Below are 23,961 nucleotides of genomic sequence, written 5' to 3'. Positions count from 1 at the left end.
TGTCCAACCCATCATTCTCTTCTAAATTACCCAAAAGAAGGCACCCAAAGTGTTAACCAATTAGATACAAATACAGTAAAAATATTGATCACTAACATTGTCACATAGACTATGTATATAATAATTTTTCCTGCCAACATTCCATTTTTTAGTCATAAGATAGAAAGAAAAACTGTGGAGAATCTAAAAAGTGAAACAGTTTTTCTGGATCGATCAGTTCACTTATATCTCACATCAGAGAAGACGTAGAACGTGTACAATGTTGTTCTAGTCGTAAAGCGTGAAAGAATTAAACACACACCCAACCCCAGTCCTTAGCCGTTGCGAACGAGAAAGGCCTATATATATCATCAGTCGACCTTGGCTCGTCAGAAACTAAAACAAACAGAGAATCCATGCCAGTAACACCTGCAGATCAGTAGAGATCGATAGAGAGATGGTGGGACCTTCAAGGCCTCAGTTTGTGCTGTTTGGATCCTCCATCGTTCAGTACAGTTTCAGCAATGGAGGCTGGGGTGCCATCCTTGCAGACTTGTATGCTCGTAAGGTACTGGTTTCTGTGTGTTTCTTACTTCTTCTTCTTTATCATGTCACTTATCAAAGCTTGCTTCCTCATGCATGTTTGATCAGCATCCTCGACTTGTTGATTTCGTATGTTTCATGAAAGAACAAATTGGATTAGTCTTGAACACTTGATCATCAATGGATATTACTGAATTTCTTTCTGTTTTAATATTGGATTTCTTAGTCTTATTTGTTTTTTAATTATTAAGCTGATGAGAATCATGTTGTTACTTGTTAGTTCATACATAGATACTGTGATTACCGTAATTTCTTGGTGGTGGGGTTCCATGTTTCTTGATCAATCCCTTTCAACTTTGGTTGATGCTTTATATGCTCTTCTTATCTTGCATGCATCTTGTTATCTCTTTTGGCCATTTATCATATATGACTAACTGATTTATGATCATAAAGCTTTCTGCTTGAGCTTATATTGGAATCAACTGCGTTTTGCTTCCAGCTAGCAATCAAAATTGTCGTTGAGTTCTGTTAGTGCTTTTATGGGGTGAAAAGAATAATGATATACAACTATAAAATGTTCAACTTGTTTGCTTGGCTAATAAAAATTGTTCGGGTGAGTTAAGTGCATTCCTTTAAGACTTTGAGTCTAAGTTTCTGTCTGTCTCTTTAAGTTTGTTCTTCGTTCCCTAGTCAGGTAGCTAGCTAGACTTCTGGAATTGGTCATGAAGAAAGTAATAAGTCCGGTTAATTCTTCTGTGATAAGTTATTCCTTTAAAATTAAACCTGTATAAGAGCATGGGAATGTAGGCAGGAACTAATTTATAATAGAGAAGCTCATGGACCACCACTAGTGGGAGAATTTTTGATAATGGGGACAGCAATCACACCATACTTGTATGGTTGTAATGGTTGTATACTACTACAACCCAACAAGGTTGAACAGTTGATACCTATAGGTGAAAAGTTGGGTCTAGGTGTTTCTCTCTGCATGCTGTATAAACTTCTGCTGGGTCCGTAGTGGACACTTCGCTTCTGTTTCCATCAGATTAAGCTCATCTAGCTATATGATACAACTCATACAAGCAACATTGCTTATGTAAGATTCTAAGATAACACATGTGTATGCAGGATTTGAGTCGCCATATAGTTGATTTGAAATGTCGCCATATGTGTATAAGACTATCGTATAGAACTTCCTTATTAACTATTTCAAATTTTACCTTTCCCTCAAAATTTACTTGCTCAAGGTACTGATTTTTACTGTTACTTCTGGTGTGTAATATTGACCCCAAACCGTTCGTGCTCCCTCTTTTGGTTAACCTAGAGGATGATGTTGCTGTCGTTTATATGTTTGAACAACTCTTGCCAAGTTAATTCATGAAATTGCATCTTGTGTGCATAGGCTGATATACTTCTTCGAGGATATGCTGGTTGGAACTCGAGGCGTGCTGTACAGGTTCTAGAACAGGTTTTTCCAAAGGTATTATTCTGTACTTACTGATCAACACACTCGGGTTACAGATCGAACTCCGTACCATATAACTGGTGACTGGAAGTTGAGCTCCTTATATTATGCATAGGTGATTTGTTGGTGATGTTGTGTAACTGTGATTTGATATAGGATGCAACTATTCAGCCATCATTGGTGATAGTCTACTTTGGTGGTAATGATTCAAAGCGCCCTAATCCACTAGGCTTAGGCCCTCATGTTCCTCTTCCTGAATATATAGAAAATATGAGGAAAATTGCCACTCATTTACAGTGCCTTTCGGAAAAAACTCGCATTATCTTTCTTCCTGCTCCTCCTGTCAACGAGGACCAAATTTGTGAGAAGTTCAGGTATTTATGATAAAGGTATTGTGTTTGGTTTCTTCCTTTCATCTTCAGAATTCTAAGAGGTATTCGTTTGAAAAATTGGAAACAGTGACATAATTGGGGAGGTGAATCGGACAAACAAGCTAGGCAAAATATATTCAGATGCCTGTTTAGAGCTGTGCAGAGAGATGAATATTAAAGCTGTCGATCTCTTTACTTCATTTCAGAAGAGAAAAGACTGGGAAACTACTTGCTTTACGTAAGTTCGTTTTCATAGTACATAAGCCCTCTCTACCTTATGTTCATATATTGGTTTTAAGTCAATGTATGAAATTGTTTTGGTCCAGTGATGGAGTCCATTTTTCATCTGAGGGAAGCAAAATTGTGGCAGAGGAGATACTGAAGGTCCTTAAAGAGGCAGACTGGGAACCTAGCCTGCAGTGGACGTCACTGGCAACAGAATTCGGAGAGGATTCGCCTTATGATCCAGTAATTGATGGAAAACCAATGAATGTCTCAAATGATGGCGTCGCTAGACTCATGCAGTGGGGAATAACTGAATAAGCAATGGGAATTAAGATGTCGACCATGCATGTCCAAAGCTTGTGTGTATGTAGTTGATAACATCTTGATCTACCAAATCAAACTTATGCCTTCTCCAAATGGTTGAGAGGCGCAATTGCTTCAATTCATATGTATCCTCATAAAAACAAATAAATAAATAAATAAGCGTCTATGTTGTAACTTGTAAGTTACTATTGAAAGGTCAATGAAATTTGATATTGTTTAGTCATTCATATGCATCTAAATTGGAAATGGATGGTTTTGGTAACAACTGAATTATTAAGGAACTGTAAAACGAACCTATCTCAGTCCTTATTACTGGTTGCCACAACTCCACAAGATGGCCTGTCTTATATGTTGGTTGATGCTAGCTTTGGTGATAGGTTAGTTTATTCTAGCTTAGCTTGTCAGTACTGCAAGAAACAAAATAATATCCAGTAGTAGCTAGAAGCTAGAGTAAGAAAGATATATAGATCCTGGACTCTGTTAGCTCTAGCTGAGATATGGTTGGACCAAGAAGACCTCAGTTTGTGCTGTTCGGTTCGTCCATCGTCCAGTTCAGTTTCAGCAATGGAGGTTGGGGTGCTATTCTTGCTGACCTATATTCTCGTAAGGTAATAAATTTTCTAGGTCATTGATTCTTCAACATCGTTCTCGATTTAGTGTTAGTTAGTTGAATTCTGACAATTGTTTGATCAAATCCTCAATTTTTTTCTTGAGCTTCTATGGAAAATAAAAATTGACTTTATGATATAAATTTTTTTGATGATGAATAAGTATTAGGAACTTCTCCTGTTGTCTTCTTTGATGGGAAGATTACTATTTCTTGGTCAAGACAAGCTTTCATGCTTGTTGAAGAGTTCAGAGTTCACCCATCAGCAATCAATCAAATTTTTGGTGGTGGGTTCCATTTTGTTGATCAGTCTCTCTCAACTTTACTCTGAGTTTTGTTGATCCTACATGCATGATCTTGTTATCTCTTATTTTGCCAATTATAGCCCACTCATTGAAGAACCAGCATGGTGCAATTTTCTTTTTTATGAATTATCTCTATTTTTATTTTGGCCATATTTCTAGTTTTTCAATGTTGCTGAGTCCTTCTATAGTTCTGTTTTTATAATTATATATAACTTTGATATACATTTGTACGTATAGTTAAAAGTTCTAAAATCTAAAATTATTTCTTCTGCAATGGCCTTCAATCTATATGTATTTATGGAGAAATATAGCAGCCTCGTTGATCATTTTTTGACAATTTAAGCTTAAATAAGCTTTTGAGGTTAATGGTCGCTCTTCAAGATGGCATGTTAAAATTGAATTTGGAAATGATGAACACAGAGTCTGAAGTCTGAACTGAATCCAGATTATATGATTATTATTCCACTAAATATACGTGCAAAGTTTGGTTCCAAGCATATTAGAGAAAGACATCCCACTACTGATCAGCTACTATTTCGTACTGCACCATATATATTAAAGAACAATCAAATGAATTCGGATTCATCTGAGAGAACTTTCCTGTGCAAGTATGTTATTAAGTAGTACTATATATTTCAGAATGTGGCTTAGTCTTTTGCATGCAACACTGATCTTACTCATCTTAGTACATTTTGTGTCGTAGGCGGATATAATTGTGCGTGGCTATGCTGGTTGGAATTCAAGGCATGGTCTGCAGGTTTTAGAGGAAGTGTTTCCAAAGGTATTCCATACAGTACTCTAAACCTGTGACCTTTACTATTTCTTGTAGATGTGCTAATGTTTCGTAAATTGCAATGCATTTTGTCACCTTAGGATGCAAGTATCCAGCCATCGTTGGTCATAGTCTATTTTGGTGGTAATGATTCAATGCTCCCTGATCCACTAGGGTCAGGCCCTCACGTACCTCTACCTGAATATGTAGAAAACATGGGGAAGATCGCTACACATTTGAAGAACCTATCGGAGAAAACCCGCCTAATCTTTCTTTCAGCTCCTCCCGTCAATGAGGAACAAATCCGAAAACTGTTCAGGTGCTTATGAATGGTGATTTGAGTTTTGATTAATGAAAACATTTCCTAATTCTAAGCTCTTTTACATTCTGTTCTAAAACCAAAACCAGAGGCATAATGCCGGAAAATAGTCGAACAAACGAGCTGTGCCAAATGTATTCAGATGCTTGCGTAGAGATGTGCAAAAGAATGGATGTCAAGACTGTTGATCTCTTTACTTCCATGCAGAAAAGAAGGGACTGGTCGACTACGTGCTTTACGTGAGTTCAACTCCAGTTTGTGTTTCACCGTTTCAACTTGTTTCGTTTCTTTCTTATTGTGCAATAGTTTCCTGACTTCAGAACTTTGATTCAGGGATGGAATCCATTTTTCAGCCGAGGGGAGCACGATCGTGGCGGAAGAGATATTGAAGGTTATTGAAGAAGCAGACTGGGAACCCAGCCTGCAATGGAACTCATTACCATCTGAATTTGAAGAGTATACACTTCATGTTCCCAGTCAGGATCCACCCACAGAGGATTAAACTTTTTATGCTAGATGTATTGTAGCCCCCTATTTCCCATATAATATAATTGAAAAACCAACAAAAGTAGTTTCATTACTTGCGCTCAGAAACAAAATCTGTTGTCAACTATTATAAATCAAGTCTTGTAGAGAAACAAGTGAATGCTCATATAACATCTCAATTGGTTATATTACATCAAGGGCAAGTCTACAGATTCGGTTTTTTCCGTGTGCAAAGGATAATGCGATTGATTACAAACCCAAGCCAGTGTATAAAAGAAAGGTCAGATAAAGGAATAATACATACAGAGGGGAAATAACCACAATGAACATGTTACTTCGCCTGCACTAATCCAATGCAACTCGGATGATATCGGCCTACTCCACCAAAGCGAATTCAACATCGATCAAAATTAGACCACACACATCCACATGTGAAAACCAATCCGAAAAGAGATGTGAAACTGAGAATTCCAACAGCTCCAGCTGGGTGCATGCTGTTGTGTTTTCGGGAAAATATTACTTATGAGGACAGTTGGAACCTGCCACTAGGCTTTTTTCTTCTCCATCCCTGAAAATTTATAAACAAATGAGAAATGGATTGCTAAAGAGGCATGTATAAGGATAGAACTATTTTCAAATAGAGTTTGGTTCTTGAACATACGAAAGCAGCATAGTACACAAAGGTCAACCCTGCCAGGATAATAAATCCAATTTGGAACACATTGTACCTGGAAGGCAAGTATCAAAATGTTTAGTCAAATCAGTAATTCACCTGCCTAATTTCAGAGAGAATATAAATTGAATAAGAAGAAACAACTCACTTGTACAAATATCTAATTCCCCGAAGAGATTCCAGAGTGTGGCCAAAAATTTCTTGTGCTGCAGTCGCTTGAGCATAGTAAGCAAATGCTGTGGAGCAGAACTGTATCACACTGAAACAACATATCCAACAAACTTTAAAATCATGATTTCAAGAAACCTTAATAATGTTCTCTCTACGACAGTACATAACTACCTTCTAGAAACTAGAAGCCATAAATGTAATCTACTCTATATTTCCGAAGATAACTCCACAGGAATTGTTAGACTTTTCTTATTCTTGAATGCACAATGAATTCTTAAACATTTTTCATCCAGAACAAACATGGCAGTATCAACTATCTGGCCACTCAAGCTCTAAAGCCATGCATGCATGTCTTTTGCACAAGGATATGAGAAGCACAAAGGGTTATAGCAAGAAACCTGATGGAGGAAAGAAGAATGAGTGCCACATTAAATAAAAACGAGTTCATAAGAGTGGCTCCCCACCTGAAACAAGTAAATGAAATTTATCAGCAAGGCCCTTAGAGACAAGATTGGATAGATAAGGCTGATGGAGCAAAGTTAATTACTTCATGGGGTGAATGGTAATGAAAACTAATTTCATTCCGAGCATCATAGCACCAGCAATGACCGCAATCAGAAGGTAAAAGCAGAAGAATGCAAATGCCACAGTGCCCAAAAGACCTGATAGAGAATGAGCATATCAAATCATGTCCCTTAATAGATTAATGAATACAGAGGCAAGTAATTGTTGTTTCTGCTAATACACACACACACACACGTATATAACGAGGGGAAGGCAAGAGAATGTCTCCTCAATTACCCCATATGTCATCCAGCTTGATGAAAACCTCATTCAAGAAAGGAGAAAGTGGAGGGCTTATTAATAGATATATGACGATATGAGCAATCCATGCGACTGAAACAATCAATCTGAAAAAGACAGCCAATAGAATTCATTAGGAATCTTAAGATGATCTCAAAAAGAATAATCACATGAGAAATTCAAAGCTATAGCAGTCAATGCATTCTCGTGATAGTAGAATATGTCATGGTTTTTTGTATCCTTTACCCCCAGGTTATAAAGATGTCTGTTGTAACAATGAAAGCATATGCCATACTTATTGTATTGTAAACCCCCCAGGATATGATACTATTACTACATCAACATACATAACTACCTAGGAGCATTACACCAAAATGACAGTTACCTGGTGGTGACCTAAACAAAACCAGATTATTCTACATTCCACATGGTTTCATTATGCCATCAGTTTTGAATGTAAATATTCTGGTTTATCATTGGCTAATGAATTTGATTACAGACGAATATGAACAACAACTATGCCAAGGGATTGTCTCTTCAACTAGATAATCTTCTTATATTCCTTATCTATAAGTTTCCCCCAATAAAAATTCTCAGCAACACCAAGAAGATTTAAGTTCGAAAATATATTTAGCACATCTACACATTACAATTTTAATACGTATGACATCAGTACTCACCCTAAGACTCCCAACACAAGTTTTGCCAAGTAACCAAGAACAGTCATTGCCCAAGATGTCTCAGCCTGAAATGACGATAGAATTTTAATAATGGAAATGTTGAATTAGAGTCAACAAGGAGGCACCATTAATGTCTCTTACCTGCTCTCCTTGAGGATACACCTCTTCCAGAAGTTTCACATCATCTTCTAATTGAAGCAACTCCTGCAAGGTCAGGAAAACATTAAATTATTTTTATCAAAAGGTTAAGCTGTTAAGCACACAATTGTTGACATCCCATAACAAAAAAAAACACAAAAATTCGGAAATTGTTTTTAAACTAGTTTCTGATGAAATTTTCTAAAGCCCAATAGCTACCGGTTGGTCTCTAAAGGATCCAACATGAGAAGACCACAAGATTCAGGATGGAAAATGCAAACAAACACTCAAGGGCAAATCTAGGATCCAAACGTTGGGTGGGCTTGAAGTTGGCTGAAGGCCAAACAAAATTTTGCCAGTACAAATATATAATCATGCAAATTGTAGACGTCAGTGAGTCTTTAAAAGTGAAAATAAGTGTAAATGAATGTAGAACAATATTCTTAAAATCAATGGCAAATTAAAATACTCCAACAAATTTTGTTCGCAAAATGATTAGGCTGAAACGTAAGAACTCATACTTGCAATTTCAAATTTAATATATAGAGTAACAACTAACAAGAATGTTAGAAGAGTTATACTTGATAATTTTCAATAATTTAAGAAGAAGAATAAGGTCATGTAGGAGAAATGCATATTAAAAATCCAATTCTAAAAAAATATAAATAATGTTTTTGGCTAAACACTAATATACATGTAGTAAAAAATTTGGGATGAAAAATCTTGCATGGGCTGGATCCGCCCTTGCAAACACTCATGTAAAAGACTGAGATATACCTTCTCTACTGCTTTTACATTTTTACGCCATTTTCTACCCTTAGAACCACTTCTTTCTTCTTGATGGAGTGCATCGGCTGCTTTCTTCAGTTCTTTTGCTTTCTTACCCAGTTCAGTTGCTTCCTAGAGTTAGCAACAAAAACTATTCATAAGTAATCACAATATGTGCTCATCATAAACTTCAGAGAAGAAGAGACAGTAAAATAGTACCTTAATATACTGTGACCGAGTAATAACAGCTTTTGGACGCCGAACAAATGAAAATATAAGACTGAGGGGTAGACAAGCAATCCCAACACCACCAAATATCTGAGAAAAAAATGAAAATATTGATTATACTAAAAGGCATAGAAAAAGAGAGAAAGTAGAACACAACATGACGGTAGATTATATTGGCTATATGCACATGCATATGAATCTTCTATATATGTACATACATAGATCCATTTACCAAGCAAAAGGTATGAGATGGTCTAATCAATTCCTTGTTACTGCATATGAAACTTCTATATATTATACCAAGCAAAAGGTTTAATATGATCTAATCAATTTCTAATGTGTTTTTCTCTCCCTTGACAATCCACAAATATCACTACTTAAAAAGATGTGAAAAAAGAACCGACTTCATTTCATCCCCTTACATGTACTTGACACTCATACTTATCATATTACAAGAAACTACTCCTCAATTACTGCATGTATATCAGGAAAATTATGACCAAGAATAGACTTACAGTAAAGAGTACTGATCCAACAATGGTAGCAAGAGCAACAACATATTCTGGAAAGGTTGTGCGCATGGTCCAGGTCTTCTCTGATGCAGCATTTGCAGTATATGCAGCACACTGCGGTACAACAGAAACACAAGTTAAAGCACCGAAATGAGCAAGAAGATATAAACCTCTATTAACAGGAACCTCTATTAACCCCAAAAATTAAGTAGCCACCTAAGAAAAACCAATTTACCGAGATAATAGAACCGATCAAGTACATCTAACAAGCTCATACCTGTTTGCCACTGATACACGGATTGCCGCTAGAATAGGAAAATGAACTAGGAAATGCAGCTGTGGTAGAAGTGAGGTGCCTAACAGTAAAGTCCACCTTTCCAATAAGCCCTGCAAATAGTCAGCAATACACAAACCAAAGTGGTCTAAGTTCTGATCCAAAAGCTGAAAATCACTACGAAGCAAAACTAACCAAGCAAAAGCACAATGTAGGAACAAAGCTATCATCAAAAACAATAAGTCGTCGAAATCGAAAGTGACGAGTGCAGAGAGAACTAACCGTACAAAATGCCGAGCAAGAGAGCACACACAACGGCGCTCACCCCAACCCAGCACATTGCGCTCGCAACTCTCTTTCCCACAGTCCTGCACAGAAGGAAATCAAAATCAAACATCAATGTACAAAATACGCAACGGCGAGGAGGTGTATAGATACGAGTATTTATACTCGTACAATCAATCGGAAACCCCTACTTGTCCTGGTCGCCTTCGTAGTAGAACATAGCGAAGGGGATGACGAGGAAGACGAGCACGGCGTCGAGGATGTAGACGGCGAGCCAGAGATCCTTCATCGGGAGAGTGAGATTGCACGCGCCGTTGTATATGGCGTGGCGGCAGGCCTGGCGGTTGGCGACGTCGGCCGGCAGCATGAGGATGGAAATCGCGGCGACGGAGAGGCCCAAAACGACGACGAACTTGGGGAAATAGGCCTGGTTCTTGTCGTCCGGGTGCTGATAATTCACGAGGAGGTAGACGTTGAAGATGAACACCACCACCACCAGTATGATGGCGACGATTACGAGCGCCAGGTTGAAATCCCCCATCGCTGTGACGTCAGCAGCTCACCCCCGATTGGAATGGGAATCCAAATCGAAGCGGCGGAGAGATTAGGGTTTTGAAGGATTTGGAGGGATCTGAGGAAGAAGGAGGAGGTGAGGAGAGAGAGAGAGAGAGAGGGGAAAAGAGAGGTTGGGCTCCGGTGAGGTGGTTTGTTTAGACGGTTGAGATGGAATGACGATTGTGTCCTTGGGGAGGTGTTTAGTTTGGGCGGGTTGGAGCGGAGGTGGCGAGTTGGGGGGGAGTGGGTTTTAATGTAATTTGGACGGTTTGTCTGTGATAAACACTAAACAGCCTGGATGTGTGAAGCGGAAAAGGAATTAAAGAATGGGTTTGGATTTTGGAAGCTCCGAAAGAGGAAGCGCGTGATTCGCCGTGATGCAAATTCGTGTTCTTTTCATCATTTCCTGTTTTTGGATGGCTATTTTGCATATAATTTAACGAATACAATATTGTTTTTTTTTCTTAAACGAGGTTAATCACTTAATCCATTAAAACAGTGTAATGTAAACATAGCTCAATCGAGAGGATTACGGCAAAATTGGGCCAGTTTTAGTTGGCTGATAAACCAAAATGAAACGATGTATAAAAACTCAGCATGCACCATACACAAAGTGGAAACAAATAAGCTCGAGGGTTGTTTCCTGGTCATACCAGGGAAGGAACTGGAACATAACCAAACACCTTCCCAACGGCAACCAGTAATAGCTAGTTTCTTTGAACTAAGAAAAATGATTTAATATCTCACGTACTCTTTGAAAAAACAGATTAATCGAATTAATTGATTAAGAATCAATACTGTGTGCTCCTCTCTATGGTGATAGCTTGTTCATTCGTTACTAGTGGAAGGAGAATCGAAGGCCGACAGCTCTGCAAATCTCCGGCGACTTCGCACCCCCTGTCCGGCATCCTCCGGCCGCCGTCTGGATCGATTTTGGTACGAATCTTCATCTCCTCTCCGAGCTCTTCAAGTCTATATAATCAGTGTATTGGTTTGGTCGATTTGGGGCTGATTTTAAATTTTCTGGATTGGACTGCTCAACGTTGTTCCTCGGCGTAATCGACCTTTCTGTCCTTGTGTGGCTCGATTCTTGTTGGTGTTCTGATTGATGAAGGAGAAGTCAGCAGCGAGTTCTTGCCTATATATGAGTTAGTTGAGGAAGCTTCGGCTAATTTGGATTCAAAGGTGAGTTGTAGCTTTGAATTCAATGTTTGGTTCAATTACAGTACTGCTGTAGTTACGTTTTGGTGATGAAGTTCCCTGGTTGCTTCAGAGTCTTGGCATCGATTAGAAGGAGTTGAACAGAGGACTGCCAGTTTAGAAGGATTATTCTTGGTTGAGGCTAAATTGCAGGAAGGAGCAATTCTGCCTTCCAAGGTAATTTGCAGGCAGTCTTGGATTCCAGTACTGTAAGCTGCTGTGATTATTGTTCTTGTATTGGAAACTCCCTATGTACTGTAAGGATTGGTTAATTCGATGTAAAAAGGAATTATCAAGGTTTCGTACTTGTCCAGTTGATGAATTTAGATAGAGAAGTGGCATTGTAAGGAGTGGTGAGATTAGTTGAATAATCTCTCGGTACCACTAACATGTTCAGGATATTAATTGTGTCTATTGCTTGACAAATGTAGGAATGAGAGATGAATCAACATAATTGCTTACTGCTATGGGACTGTGTGTGTGTGTGTGTGTGATCACAAAGGGAGTTATGGGTTTTTATTTGTATATATGGAGAGTTGGTATCATTACTGAGAATGGTACTTCAATATACAAGCTTGCTGTTTATTATGTGAATGGGTAGAGTTAACTTGATAAAGAGCAGAAGAAGAAGACGAAGAAGGAGAAGTGGTCAAGGCAAGGGTTTGAGTTTTTCCTAGAAAATAAAGGAATCGATTTTGCTCACCCAAAACCAAGAGTAACTTCAATAAAAATAATAATAATTAAACTACTAAGTAATCAGAAATTTTTATTTCTATTCTATTTGTTTACTTCTTCTCTCATTCCCTCTGTCTTCTCACCCTCACCCCACCGCACCGCACCGCACTACAGGCTGGAGCTGTGCAAGTCTGCAACAATACACCCCTAGCTAGAACTCTGCAACTATACACCCATCAATCTCTCTCATCTCCCAAAACTTTGTTTTACATTCATCATCTTCTTCTAAAGACCACCTAGATATAATTCAAAACAGTTGTGGTAGTATTCAAATCAAATTAAATCAAGTATAATCGACAAGCATCATAGAAATTTAATCCATAATCTACAATTTATTCGCCCATATTCATATTCATAGACATTCACATAACTTCTATAGGTAAATGATCTATAGTCTATGCTAAGATTTTTTCCTAAATTAATCAAATCATTTATATATATATATATATATATATTATTTGACGTAGAACATTCCCATATATGGATTGAAGAAATTGGGTAGAGTGAAATTGTCTTAGTCTGAAACTCTAAATTCATATTCTTCTATCAATGGATTCACATCTTCATATTAGAGGAAAACAATCTGGGTTTTAGTGTTAGCAACACAAGTTTGGGCTTACTTTAGATAAACTAAAGTAGAATGGAATGAGTGATTGCGTCATTGAGGGGATAGTAATATTGGTGGGTTTGAGTTTAGAATATGCCTAATTTATTTTTTAAATTAAATTTTAGTGGGTCTAAATCGGAGAATTCATTTTTCGATATTGTCGTTAAGGCATCGGAGAAGTTAATGAAGGTGGTTGTGCTCTATTTTCGATACTAAATTAATATTAACATTATTACAAATTTTTTAAAAAAATTAAATGGGGTTAATCATGAATTATCTATGGTTATAGTTTATCTTGAATGAAAGGTTTATATTGGGTGGTGATATCACCCCCTTCGGGTGGGGGTGAGCAAATTTGAATCCGAAAATAAATGGATGCAAGCTTTGAAGAGAGAAGTTAAAGAATTGGTATTTTCTTGACTTAAAAGAATTGGCCTTTAGTAGTTTTGGGCACACCCTGTGTAATAAAAAATGGCTGCTTTGGTATTGATTAAATTTCCTTTGATTAAAGAATGGATATATGATTTAGTGTACTATTGTATAAAAGTGTGAACAAGAATTATGGCTTGGGATCAAGTAAGATTCTTGTATGAAACCATGATCAGGGTTTAAGAACTTGAGTTGGTTCTTGCTCACCATGTTTGCTTATTTACCTTTTATGGTGAAATGGTAGAAATGGAAATGGGTGTCCATAGTAATTTGTATAATTACTATGTGACAAGTTTTGAAGATAAACGTAAATATGAGTAATGGTCGATATAACATTATCGATTTGTATTTGTTAAAAGCATGTTTCTGCTTTGATTTGGTCAATGAAGATCAATTATTGGATTAGACGATTTATTAGTCGTTGTAATTATATATGAATGTGTGGTCAAGTCATTAATGACTATTATGTCGAACTACGGACTCCAGTTTCCCGGTAAAAGGAAGGGGAAATCTTGTGACTCGCTAAGATCGAGGGAAAGCATTGGAATTCAGGTAGGGTTAATTATTTATCTCGATTAGAGCTTTCCGCAATTTATTTATAAAATGGTGCATGTTGTAGTTTGGTTATTTTAATATTTATGTATTGACCGAACCGTGAGTGATTGTGATGGCTTGAGAGCAAAGGGTGACATTTATTTTCTTGGGTTCGAACCTTCGGAGGGTTTACTTACCTTGATCGTGCGAGTTTCTATCTTAAGGACATGCTCGAAACATGTGTGTAGCTTGATAGTGGGCGTTCTCGCTACGCTTACCTGTTTTATATCGATTTGAGGTAAAGTCATGTAGTGGGTCTATAGGACCTACCATTAGGTAACATTTGGTTTTGGCTAGTTGTATTGAGAATTTATGCACCGATTCTCGAGTCAAAATGTTTATTAAAGTTTGTCATTCATTTATTCATTCTTTGATTTTAAGTTTTACACTGGGTACCCATGAAATGTTTTTCAAAGCTAATCAAGACACCCTACATCAATGTGTCTACATGTACTGTGCACTGGTACGGGATAGAGGAGAATAAAGTATGGTGTGTAATCTAGGTTTTCTTAAATCATATGTTCAGTGGTTCCATTCTGGAATCTATTCATTGTTTGTGATTCATGTAACTTAGTCAAAGCTAATTCCTGTTTAATTAGCTTTATCGGAATTCTTTCGTAGAATTTGTTATTTTGAGTTGCCAGTTATATCAAGTTCTGGACTAACAAATGTATCTTTAAAAATAAATATTTCACCTCAAAATTATTTAGAGCCTCTGTTGTGTTACTCTAAAAGTTGTTATACAAAAATTGCCTTGCATTTCTTTAAAATATAAATGAGGTTTACGTGTTATCGACTCACGACATTGTGACGTACTTAAGTTGGTGAGATGCAGTTTGGAGCATTACAAATACACTATAAAATTATAAGAAATACCATATACATAAGGATTACAACAGTAACATCAAAGATGCTCTACCCTAACTACCTAGTTTAGCTATGCTATGCACTTAATAAGAGATGATCTAGCACTCCATTTCAAATTGGTAGTTAGGAAAGCAAATTTTGGAGTGATCCAATATACTCTTGAGAACAACATCAACAAAGAACTCGATAATTAGATTCGACAACCAAAGGAATTAATGCATGGAGTCGAGTCACCTTGAGGCCTTCCATAAAAGCAAGCAATTCCGCATGTAGTGGATATGTGGATCTATTTTAGAAAATCGAGAATACCCCAATACAAAAACCAGAGTGATCCCCATAAACACCTCACCAATACCCTTTTTTTTTAGAGAGAATTCATTCATAGAGGGCAAATGCAAGCCAAGCACGCCATTACATATCTACCCGCTACCACCCGAGGGGCAGACAAGACTTCATGGTACACGTACCATAGTGATACATATGATAGAACTAACTATTAAATATACTTTCACACCATGCAAGGAAAAGAAAAAACCTACACCATGACAAGCATGTATTCGACAATACCATGAAACCAAAAACTAAAAAAAAAAACCAAACAAGAGTTCCAAATGAAAAATAAAGCCTCAACCTCAAACAAAGGCATCGAGGCATAACTAAAATAAACATAAGCATGCTCTTTTCAATTGCCCTTGACCTAGGGTTGGGAGGTTTTCCATTATAGAGGTACACTAGGACTTGCTCACCTGACACCTTTGGTAGAGGTGGTTTCTTGTTCTTTTGGCCATGAGGGTGGTATGGGTCACGCTTTGGATCCTTGTCATGGTTGAAGGCAAAGAGGAACTGCTCAGAAGTCCTCGCTTGCACTTGAAACAAACCATCAAGTTTCCAGATTGGCTTGAAGTGAGAGCGTGGAGCCATTACTAAGACTTTCATCTTCACTAGAGGACGTGCAAGGAGAAAGGCTTGGCCAAAACCTTAGGGATCATCATCATCGTCATGAATGTTGGATATGTCGAACACATCTTGGCTAGCAATGGCTAGCGACTGTGTAAAAGTTTGAGTGATTGAGTCTAGGGTTGTCATGGAGAAGCAAGGTGGGGAAATGGACAATCAAGGACAACACTAGCCACTTGAATCTAACCTAGACTAGCTATGGTTTCGAGTGGCGCCTTAACACTAAGAAGGTCAATAACACTATTCCTCACCAATTCCCTTTATATGTCTATTAAGCTATTTAATCAACCAAGCCATAACTCGCCGACATTTCATTTGGATTTTAAATGATTATTGTAACTTAGAAAAAAAAAGATGATCAATGTGAAATACACGTAATTGATTTGGAGCAAGTACATACTAACATTTTGTGCAATGTTAATTTTGAGTTTGTGAGTTTATTTGTTGAAGTGACCAAGCTTTAAATATAGGTTGCTGAAATTTGCAAGTCTTTTTTCACAAACTACGCACCCTTTGTATTTTTAAATTATTTTGTTAACCTTCCTTTCACTTCTCTTCCGAAAGTACCCCTTCTCTCTTTGCCTGTCTCTTTATTTAGTTTTGCCTCTATGCTATTTATCCCTCTATAGCTCATCTTTGCAACCGATGCTCATTACAATGATACCACTCCTACTTCAAGATTTAAATTCGAGAATTCAAATTCCTTACAAATTCAACTTCCTCATTTCAAAAGTCATGTTATTCTCAATTAGTTGAAAAATACCCAGACACAAACACAAGTCAAGAGGTCAAGAGTGCATCCCTTGTTGCTCACAACTTTCCCTAGTACCATAAACCAAACCCCTCGAGGCCTCCACCACCACAACCAAAAACCCACAAACTGATGAAGACAAATAAGTTGTTCCCCCCACATAAACCCAATTGGTTCCTCCTGTAATATAGCGCAGTCATGCTATATGATAGAATACCACAACCAACTCAATTTTTTGATGAATCCAAAACGATGATCAATCAATCTACAATATTGGATTCAGTGTAGATTGGAAAGCAAATTAATCACTCATCAATTTTCTCTGAATTAGAGTGGAATTCGTTAATATAATGAAGTTCTCTTTAAAAGGTAAACATAAAATGAAACTAGATGAGCAAAAAAGAGAGATTCGGGAAAAGAGAAGCACTAGTTGAGGTCTCGAGGATTAGGACGGCCAATTCGGTGTGGAGAGAAAATTTGCTAGTTCTGGAATCAGATAGCTTTTGGTGATGGTTTCAATTTGAATAAAGATTAAGGTTTCTAACTTTTGGTTGGGAAATGGAGAGAATAAGCTAAAACTAAGGGTAATTTTGTCAAATCAGTACGTGAGGTGTGCAAAATGTAAAAAAAAAAGTGTGCAAATTTCAGCACCCTAAATATATAGAGGTCTTGCATTTTTTGTTATATCCATGCATGAACTTTTACTCCTACAAAATCTACATACAATATACATGCATTTTGTTTCAAGAAACATATAGACACCTGCAGTACAAATAGAAATCATTGTGAATTTACAATAATACTGCCATTAATTGTGAGCTTAAATGTAATTGAATTACATATTCGTGTCAATTTTTCCCTCATTCTACAATTTACAGATTAACTACCAACTCGATAACAAAGGATTGAAGATTTCAATCTACATACAAGATTTAATCTTTCTACAAGATTTAATCTTTCAATCTTAGGATCTCTTACAACTAATGTTCTAACATCGCGTCATCTCATTACAAATCATGTAATGATTGAGTCCATTGCAAAAGAAGTCATCAAGGAATTTGACTGATCGTGGTGTCTGAAACTCCAAATCATATTTTGAGGTTCATCCGAATCTTGTACCACCCTCTCTTACAAACGCCGACCATCTTCCAACCTCGTTCCTCGAAGAAGGACCGGAGATCTCTACTCCTCTCCCTCATTTGTCTACACACCTCTCCCATAAACGAAAAATTTGAATCACAACGGGGTATTAGTGGCGTTGATCTCCCTTTCTCAATGCCTCCTTTCAATCCAAACTTAGTCCTCGGCTATATTTGTGCACTGCGAAATGGTCAAGGGCCTATGGCTATATATATATATATAATCTCAAAATGTGAATAACACGATTTAATTAGTGGTTCCGTTTTGGTTCACTAGTTTGTTTTTTACTATCTACTAGGGAAGGTTCTTTATGTGTTAGGTAGAGTCTAGGGGCGGTTGTTTTGTTACGGACCAAACAATTTGGTTGTGCCTTTCTTTGTCTTAACTTGTTCTTTCAAAAGCATATATAAACTAATAACAATGGTCAACAACTAATTTTGTGATGTTCTTCTTTCTTCTATTGGAAAGTTTGATTTTGCTGTTAATTTAGTTATAAAGGTTCCTTAACTATAAGTCATTTTACTTACATTTCCATGAAACATTCAAATCTTACTTGATGTTGTTTAATCTAATTAACAGAAATTAAAATTCACCTCAGTTGCAAATCTAGAAACATCAAACGTCCTCTTAAAAATAAGCATCAAATTAATTACAATTTTGACATAGCTAAAACTATTATAAAACTGTTACGGGAGCCAAATCCGGGGGGATCGAGCTTCTCGTAGCCTTGTATTCTAATGTGTCAGCTCAGTGGGACCTGCACATAACATAAGTCAAAGTCAAAGGGTCAGCGGTGCGCTGGCCTTTGACCTTCCGAAACGTAAATTAATAGCCAATACAGAATAAGTTTGAGAGTTAAGGACTTAGCAATATGTTACACATTTTAGGTGGTTTAGACAACTTATTTATAGGTGCATTGGGAAATGTGTTTGGCTCTTCATTCAATGTGGGAATGTGCGACAGTACATTGGGTCTATCATTTAGGCCAGCCACTGTGGGTGGCGTTAATGGCGATACCCGAGCAAGCAGAGAGACTACCGGGCCAGCTTGCCTGACTGTTAGGTCTTCCAGGTCTCCGGCCACTGGTCCGACGACCGGAGTAGGAGGAGATTAAGCGGGAGATCACCCCATTCAAGGGGTGGTGTTAACAAAAACTATAATAAGAGATTCAATAGAAAAGTCAGGTGGTAGAAAAAAAGAAGATGACATATAGTAAAAAATATGCGTACTTTTTAGTTTAGGAGAAAAGAAAATTACAAAATTGTGCCTATAATGTGGCCAACAACAGAAGTGCAGAACAATCAAGCATCAACGCCATGGAAGTCGGAAATAGAGTTGTTCCAAATAGATGCCTCAGGCAAAGATTGATCCATATATAGCCAATAACATCAACAATGAAATTAGCTTCTCTATATATATGCTCGAAAGAGACCTTACGGAGAGAAGTAGTAAGCTTACCAATGTCACGAACGAGGGACTTAATCTCCCAAGACACAGGGCAGGAACACGCAACACACTTGATGATCAACTTCAAGGATATGGTAGTTTAAGGAACACGCAACACACTTAGCTTCAAGCACATTAACAAGGGGAAACATTTTTGCATTATAAACAACACATGAGAAATTATTATATTATCAGCCACATATCTCACGTGGCGTATCTCTTAATATTATTTATTTATATTTTACTTTGTTTGTTTCTGATTAATTATTTATATGTAAATAAACTTTTATCATTTTCGCCGTATATATATTAATTATATAATGATGTAATATAGTTAAATGATTATATCACGTGACACTGTATAAAAATCCGGCAACGATAGAAGTAGAATTAACAGAACCATCGAAGTAGTTAAGTTTCGATTTTTCCGTAAAAGGCACAGCTGGATAAAAAAGAAACCGTCCCTCTTGTCAACTACCATTCACGCTCGGAAGACTTGTTGGTGAAGTCGTGATCGGTTACTCACCCGCCTTCTTCTCCATGGACCTTCGTCCCGAGACTCTCACAGGTGCGTTACTTCCATCCCTACTCTAGGGTTAGGGTTCCTCAAACTCTCAATTTTTCATTCAAACTTTTTTCCCCAAAAAAATGGAAGTCCCTCACACTTCGTCTTCTTCTTCCTCCTCCTCCTCCTCTCCGTTTTCTTCTACTGACGCCGTGATCCATAGGGACGCTTCCACCTCCGACGCAGTGGCTTCGTCGTCGAGCACCTCGCAGGTCCGCGACGAGGAGGATGATCACAACCGGTACCGCCACCACCACGATTTCCGGCATCCGGAGCCGGAAGTCAACGATTACAGAGTAGGCTTATCCGGATTCGACGAGACCGCCTCTGTGATTCGGGATGACACGTGGTCCGGCATCATCGTCCTCCTCACCTTTTGGTTCTTTGGTTAGTACTGATTTCTATTTACATTTTCGGAAAATTCTACCATGGTGAATTCTTAGTGATTTTTATGCTAATTGGATGTTGCAGTGTCGATGACTTTGATTTTGGGAGTGTACGGGTCTGAGACGTTAGAGCTTGGCCCTAATACTTCGATTCTTCTGCAACCTAACCCCATATTTGTGCAGTCTATTAAGGTAGTTATTTAACTAACTCTACCGGTTTTCGATTTTACTGCTGCATTTTTTTTAGTGCTGTGTGGTTGTTTTGGTTGATTGGTTGGTTTTGACTAGGTGGAGGAGCTGAATATATCGAGTCCTGGGCTTGTTCTATATGGTTTTTATGATACTCCACCACTCAATACTGAGACGACTTGGTCAGAGGTACACAGGGCCGCTGTTCCAGCCGATTCTCATAAGGTGAGTTTGCTTTCTGTGCTCTGTTGTTTAAGTATATGAATCTCTAGTTGTTGTAGATTTTGAGTTGCTGATTTACTGTTTTCTTGTTTTCCAGGAGTGGATATATTATCTAAATAAGGGGTCTCAAATAACTATATCGTACAACATTTCCTCTAGCACGTCTATATTTCTAATCATTGCTCAAGGTACATACCGAAAGCTTCAATTTTCTGGTTTAAAGGTGTAGCTTATTTTGAACTTGAGAAATATCCATGCTATACTGCATATTTAGTATTGTAGGAATCGACATTTATTGTCTCTAGTTTTACATGAAATTAATAGAGGCATTAAGGGAAATGGCATACACCTGTTTTGTGTGGTGATGGCTGCCTTTGCAGTCATGTCCTCAGTTCCTGAGTACCTCAGTTCCTGTACTCAAAATGATGGATTATAGTCATTATACCCATAAATTATAAGTGCCATTTTGTACATAGCAAGTCTTTTAAGGAACCATGAACTGCATCATAATAGATTCCTAATGCCGCATTTTTCTGCATTTCATCATCCTTTTGTTTCATTTCTTTGCATATAATGGAAGTTCCTCTCTGCAGTCTTTCATGCTTTCGTTTTATCTAATTTCTAAGTGCATTGAACCACATTAGAACTACAATAGCATTCTGAAGCTATCAAATTGCAGGTAAAGAAGGCCTTGCTCAGTGGCTTGAAGAACCAACATATCCTAATACTACATTGTCATGGAACCTCGTTCATGGTGAGACTGTAGGGCAACTAAACTTTTTTATCCTTGGAAGTTACTAGTACTAAACTGATGTTGGTGACTGCTTATTACAGGAAGTGGCAAGATCCAGCAGGACATATCAACATCTTATAGTTACTATATTTCTGTGGGTAACATGAACTACGAGGATGTGGAGGTAATTGTTTAAAATGATTATAACCTGAATTAAAATGCATTTATTCTTTCCATACATAATTTTGTAAGGTTAGTGCTCATCTAAATAATATTTTTTGGGAATTATGCATGGTCGTTGAAATAAGTAATTTACTTGTGACTGCCACTTCAGGAATGTTCAGACTAGTGAAGATAAGCTTAGTACAGGTTGGGGAGTAAGATTGCAGATCAATGTATTAATTATTTCTATATGTAATGAGCTTAAAATTTCAGGAGGATTTAAGGGCCCCTAGTATTTCACATAAGGATTCGTGTTTCCTCCCTTTTAGTAGTGCTAATATCTGTCATTTTCACTGTACGAATTGTGTTGGTGTAATTTCACTTATTTAGACTCTTTCTTACTTAACATTGAACAGGTGCAATTTAACTTCACAGTGGATGCTTTGTTGTATGACACAAGCGAAGCTTATTACAAGTGTACCTTCACAGATACATCCTGCAGTTTGAAAATTTTGTTTCCTAATGGAAATGTTGGTTTGCTCACCTCTCCTGGTCCAGAGCAGGTTAGGGCTGTGAGGCTATAATTTAGTTGACTATCAAAAAGAAGATGTGATCAGGAAAAAAAATTGTTATTCAGTAGGTACTTACAAGTTGCTCTTATATGTGTTTTGGTCTCCCCAGAATATAGACAACCGGTATGTCAAACTCTCATATGGACCAAGATGGGCCACATATATTATTGGTATAGGTAGGCTCATTCTCCTCTAGTTTTATGTATGCATATGTATATTTGTCATATTTGAACCTTCATATGTTAGTCTTCCTACTGTATCTAAATTTCTGATCTGCAGGGGCGATGACTATACTGATGTTATTGGCCTTCCATTTCCTGAGCAAGTTTCGCTGTAACAATGAAGATGGAACAAGAGTTCAGCATGAGGAGTTCAGACCGGAAAGAGCCCCATTGCTTTCATACAAAGATGATGATCAATCAAGTTGGGGTTCCTCTTATGATTCGGCCTCGAACGATGAGGGGGATCTTGAAGACCTTATGGCAGCGGGTTCTCTTGATGGAAAATCACTAAGAGATGGTGAAAGTAACAATACTCGTAGACTTTGTGCAATTTGCTTTGATGCTCCTAGGGACTGCTTTTTCCTCCCATGTGGGCACTGTGCTGCTTGTTTTGACTGTGCGACAAGGTATTTCTTTTATGCTGTTTCGACATACTTATTAGTACAATTGATGAGGCCAGTTGCCCATTAGTACACACTGAGTTCCATTTTGAACAAGCTTTGAGAAATTCTAGTAGGCGGTGTTTCATATATCATGAAGAGGTAAATATTTAGCACGAGCGGATTAGCAAGAGCCCTTAATATAGGCAAGTTAGAGGCTGCTTATCAAAGAGAACTCGGGGCAACTTTGAGTCTTGTTTTTAGAAATTAGATACCCATATGTGGTTTGATGTGGTTTGTGCATTCATTTTGTCGAATTTGCAACAGCCTTGCTTACCGATTCCAAGTTTCTTTCAATTCCCAACCTATATGCTGATATTCTTTGATTTATATTATAAAGGCTGATTTGAATACATTTGGCTTAGGCACTTAGTACGATTCAAACCTTTGAAACTGTAATTTGAAGGCAAATAAGAAATCTAGTCTGTTACGGCTTTCCAATCCTGTCAAAACTGTTGATCTTATGCAAAAGATATGTGTCTTATCATTTTCAAGTCAACCTCATTATTCTCTTGTTATTTGATTTGCAGTTATTGGCAACCAGACAGAATCCACGCTAATGATCAATTTTTCTTTTCAACTTTTACAGGATAGCGGAAGCTGCTGCTACTTGTCCCATTTGTCGGAGGAACATAAAGAAGGTGAGGAAGATTTTTACAGTATAAAGTAGTAAACACCTTGTTGTAACTTGTAAGCCTGGTATGAGCCATTATGTTACTCCCTTTCAATAGAAATTAAGCTAATTGTGTCTGGTAATCTGGGTAGTTTCTGAGGGTGAATTGCTTTGCCTTGTGGTTTTTCAGCGGCTTTCCCTTTATGTAACAATGTAACATCATTTCCTGGTATATAAATTCGTAATACGCCCAATAGGATAATCAATTTAAAGAGGTCATCTATTCTTTTCATTCCCACCTAATAGGTTGGGGCTGAGTTATTTGATTTTCTATTCCAGTTTACGTGTTGATGTTGAATGTAAATTTTTTTTTTTCCTTATCCACTGTTTAAGAGGGCAGACAGCAGAGATGAATTTAGCCATGCACATTAAACTCTTTGACGTTGTTTTCAGTGTTTTTCGCCTGGCAACACTAAAGCTGTTATGAGTTTCCTTGTTCCTCAATCTCAAATTAAGCACAATAGGCCTTGTAAGAGGAAGGATTAATCTTTCTATAGGCATGGTCATAGACACGCGGGTTTTATCCTGATCTGTATGAGTATGCATGCATATTGACAGTAAATTTAGTGGAGTGAAACGTGCACATCT

At 37.5% G+C, this 23,961-nt stretch overlaps 4 protein-coding genes across 6 annotated transcripts; 3 read left to right on the top strand and 1 right to left on the bottom strand.

Moving 5' to 3' along the window:
* The first annotated feature begins 300 nt into the window (after nt 1–300).
* On the top strand, nt 301–3,093 carry LOC126799362 (GDSL esterase/lipase CPRD49-like). Its single transcript, XM_050526558.1, has 5 exons — nt 301–547; nt 1,925–2,002; nt 2,144–2,361; nt 2,447–2,596; nt 2,685–3,093. Exons 1-5 carry the CDS (start codon nt 437–439, stop codon nt 2,899–2,901), a joined length of 774 nt encoding a protein of 257 aa, XP_050382515.1. The 5' UTR covers nt 301–436; the 3' UTR covers nt 2,902–3,093.
* A 198-nt stretch (nt 3,094–3,291) lies between these two features.
* LOC126801041 (GDSL esterase/lipase CPRD49-like) lies at nt 3,292–5,890 on the top strand. 2 transcript variants are annotated; one of them, XM_050528492.1, is made up of 6 exons: nt 3,292–3,515; nt 3,685–3,801; nt 4,523–4,600; nt 4,693–4,910; nt 5,000–5,149; nt 5,244–5,890. In XM_050528492.1, exons 1-6 carry the CDS (start codon nt 3,405–3,407, stop codon nt 5,410–5,412), a joined length of 843 nt encoding a protein of 280 aa, XP_050384449.1. In that variant the 5' UTR covers nt 3,292–3,404; the 3' UTR covers nt 5,413–5,890. The 2 variants fall into 2 exon arrangements, with proteins under 2 accessions (XP_050384449.1, XP_050384450.1); XM_050528493.1 differs by lacking the exon at nt 3,685–3,801.
* LOC126801040 (LIMR family protein At5g01460) lies at nt 5,540–10,758 on the bottom strand. The gene is made up of 14 exons (XM_050528491.1): nt 10,121–10,758; nt 9,927–10,012; nt 9,648–9,757; nt 9,374–9,484; nt 8,850–8,948; nt 8,640–8,762; nt 7,866–7,928; nt 7,725–7,789; nt 7,042–7,151; nt 6,788–6,902; nt 6,639–6,704; nt 6,218–6,328; nt 6,058–6,124; nt 5,540–5,964 (listed from the first exon to the last, which is right to left on the bottom strand). Exons 1-14 carry the CDS (start codon nt 10,468–10,470, stop codon nt 5,917–5,919), a joined length of 1,524 nt encoding a protein of 507 aa, XP_050384448.1. The 5' UTR covers nt 10,471–10,758; the 3' UTR covers nt 5,540–5,916.
* An 8,907-nt stretch (nt 10,759–19,665) lies between these two features.
* On the top strand, nt 19,666–23,610 carry LOC126798710 (E3 ubiquitin-protein ligase APD2). 2 transcript variants are annotated; one of them, XM_050525751.1, is made up of 11 exons: nt 19,666–19,778; nt 19,939–20,162; nt 20,247–20,353; nt 20,450–20,575; nt 20,670–20,760; nt 21,252–21,326; nt 21,407–21,489; nt 21,884–22,030; nt 22,149–22,215; nt 22,319–22,667; nt 23,290–23,610. In XM_050525751.1, exons 3-11 carry the CDS (start codon nt 20,252–20,254, stop codon nt 23,363–23,365), a joined length of 1,116 nt encoding a protein of 371 aa, XP_050381708.1. In that variant the 5' UTR covers nt 19,666–19,778; nt 19,939–20,162; nt 20,247–20,251; the 3' UTR covers nt 23,366–23,610. The 2 variants fall into 2 exon arrangements, with proteins under 2 accessions (XP_050381708.1, XP_050381707.1); XM_050525750.1 differs by lacking the exon at nt 19,666–19,778 and having other exon boundaries at nt 19,815–20,162.
* Nucleotides 23,611–23,961: the final 351 nt, after the last annotated feature.

This window comes from Argentina anserina, chromosome 6, assembly GCF_933775445.1.
Source record: "Argentina anserina chromosome 6, drPotAnse1.1, whole genome shotgun sequence".
In the NCBI taxonomy this organism is placed as follows: domain Eukaryota; kingdom Viridiplantae; phylum Streptophyta; class Magnoliopsida; order Rosales; family Rosaceae; genus Argentina; species Argentina anserina.
Note: the sequence above shows the minus strand (reverse complement) of the source record. Positions and strands in the feature narration are given on the sequence as shown.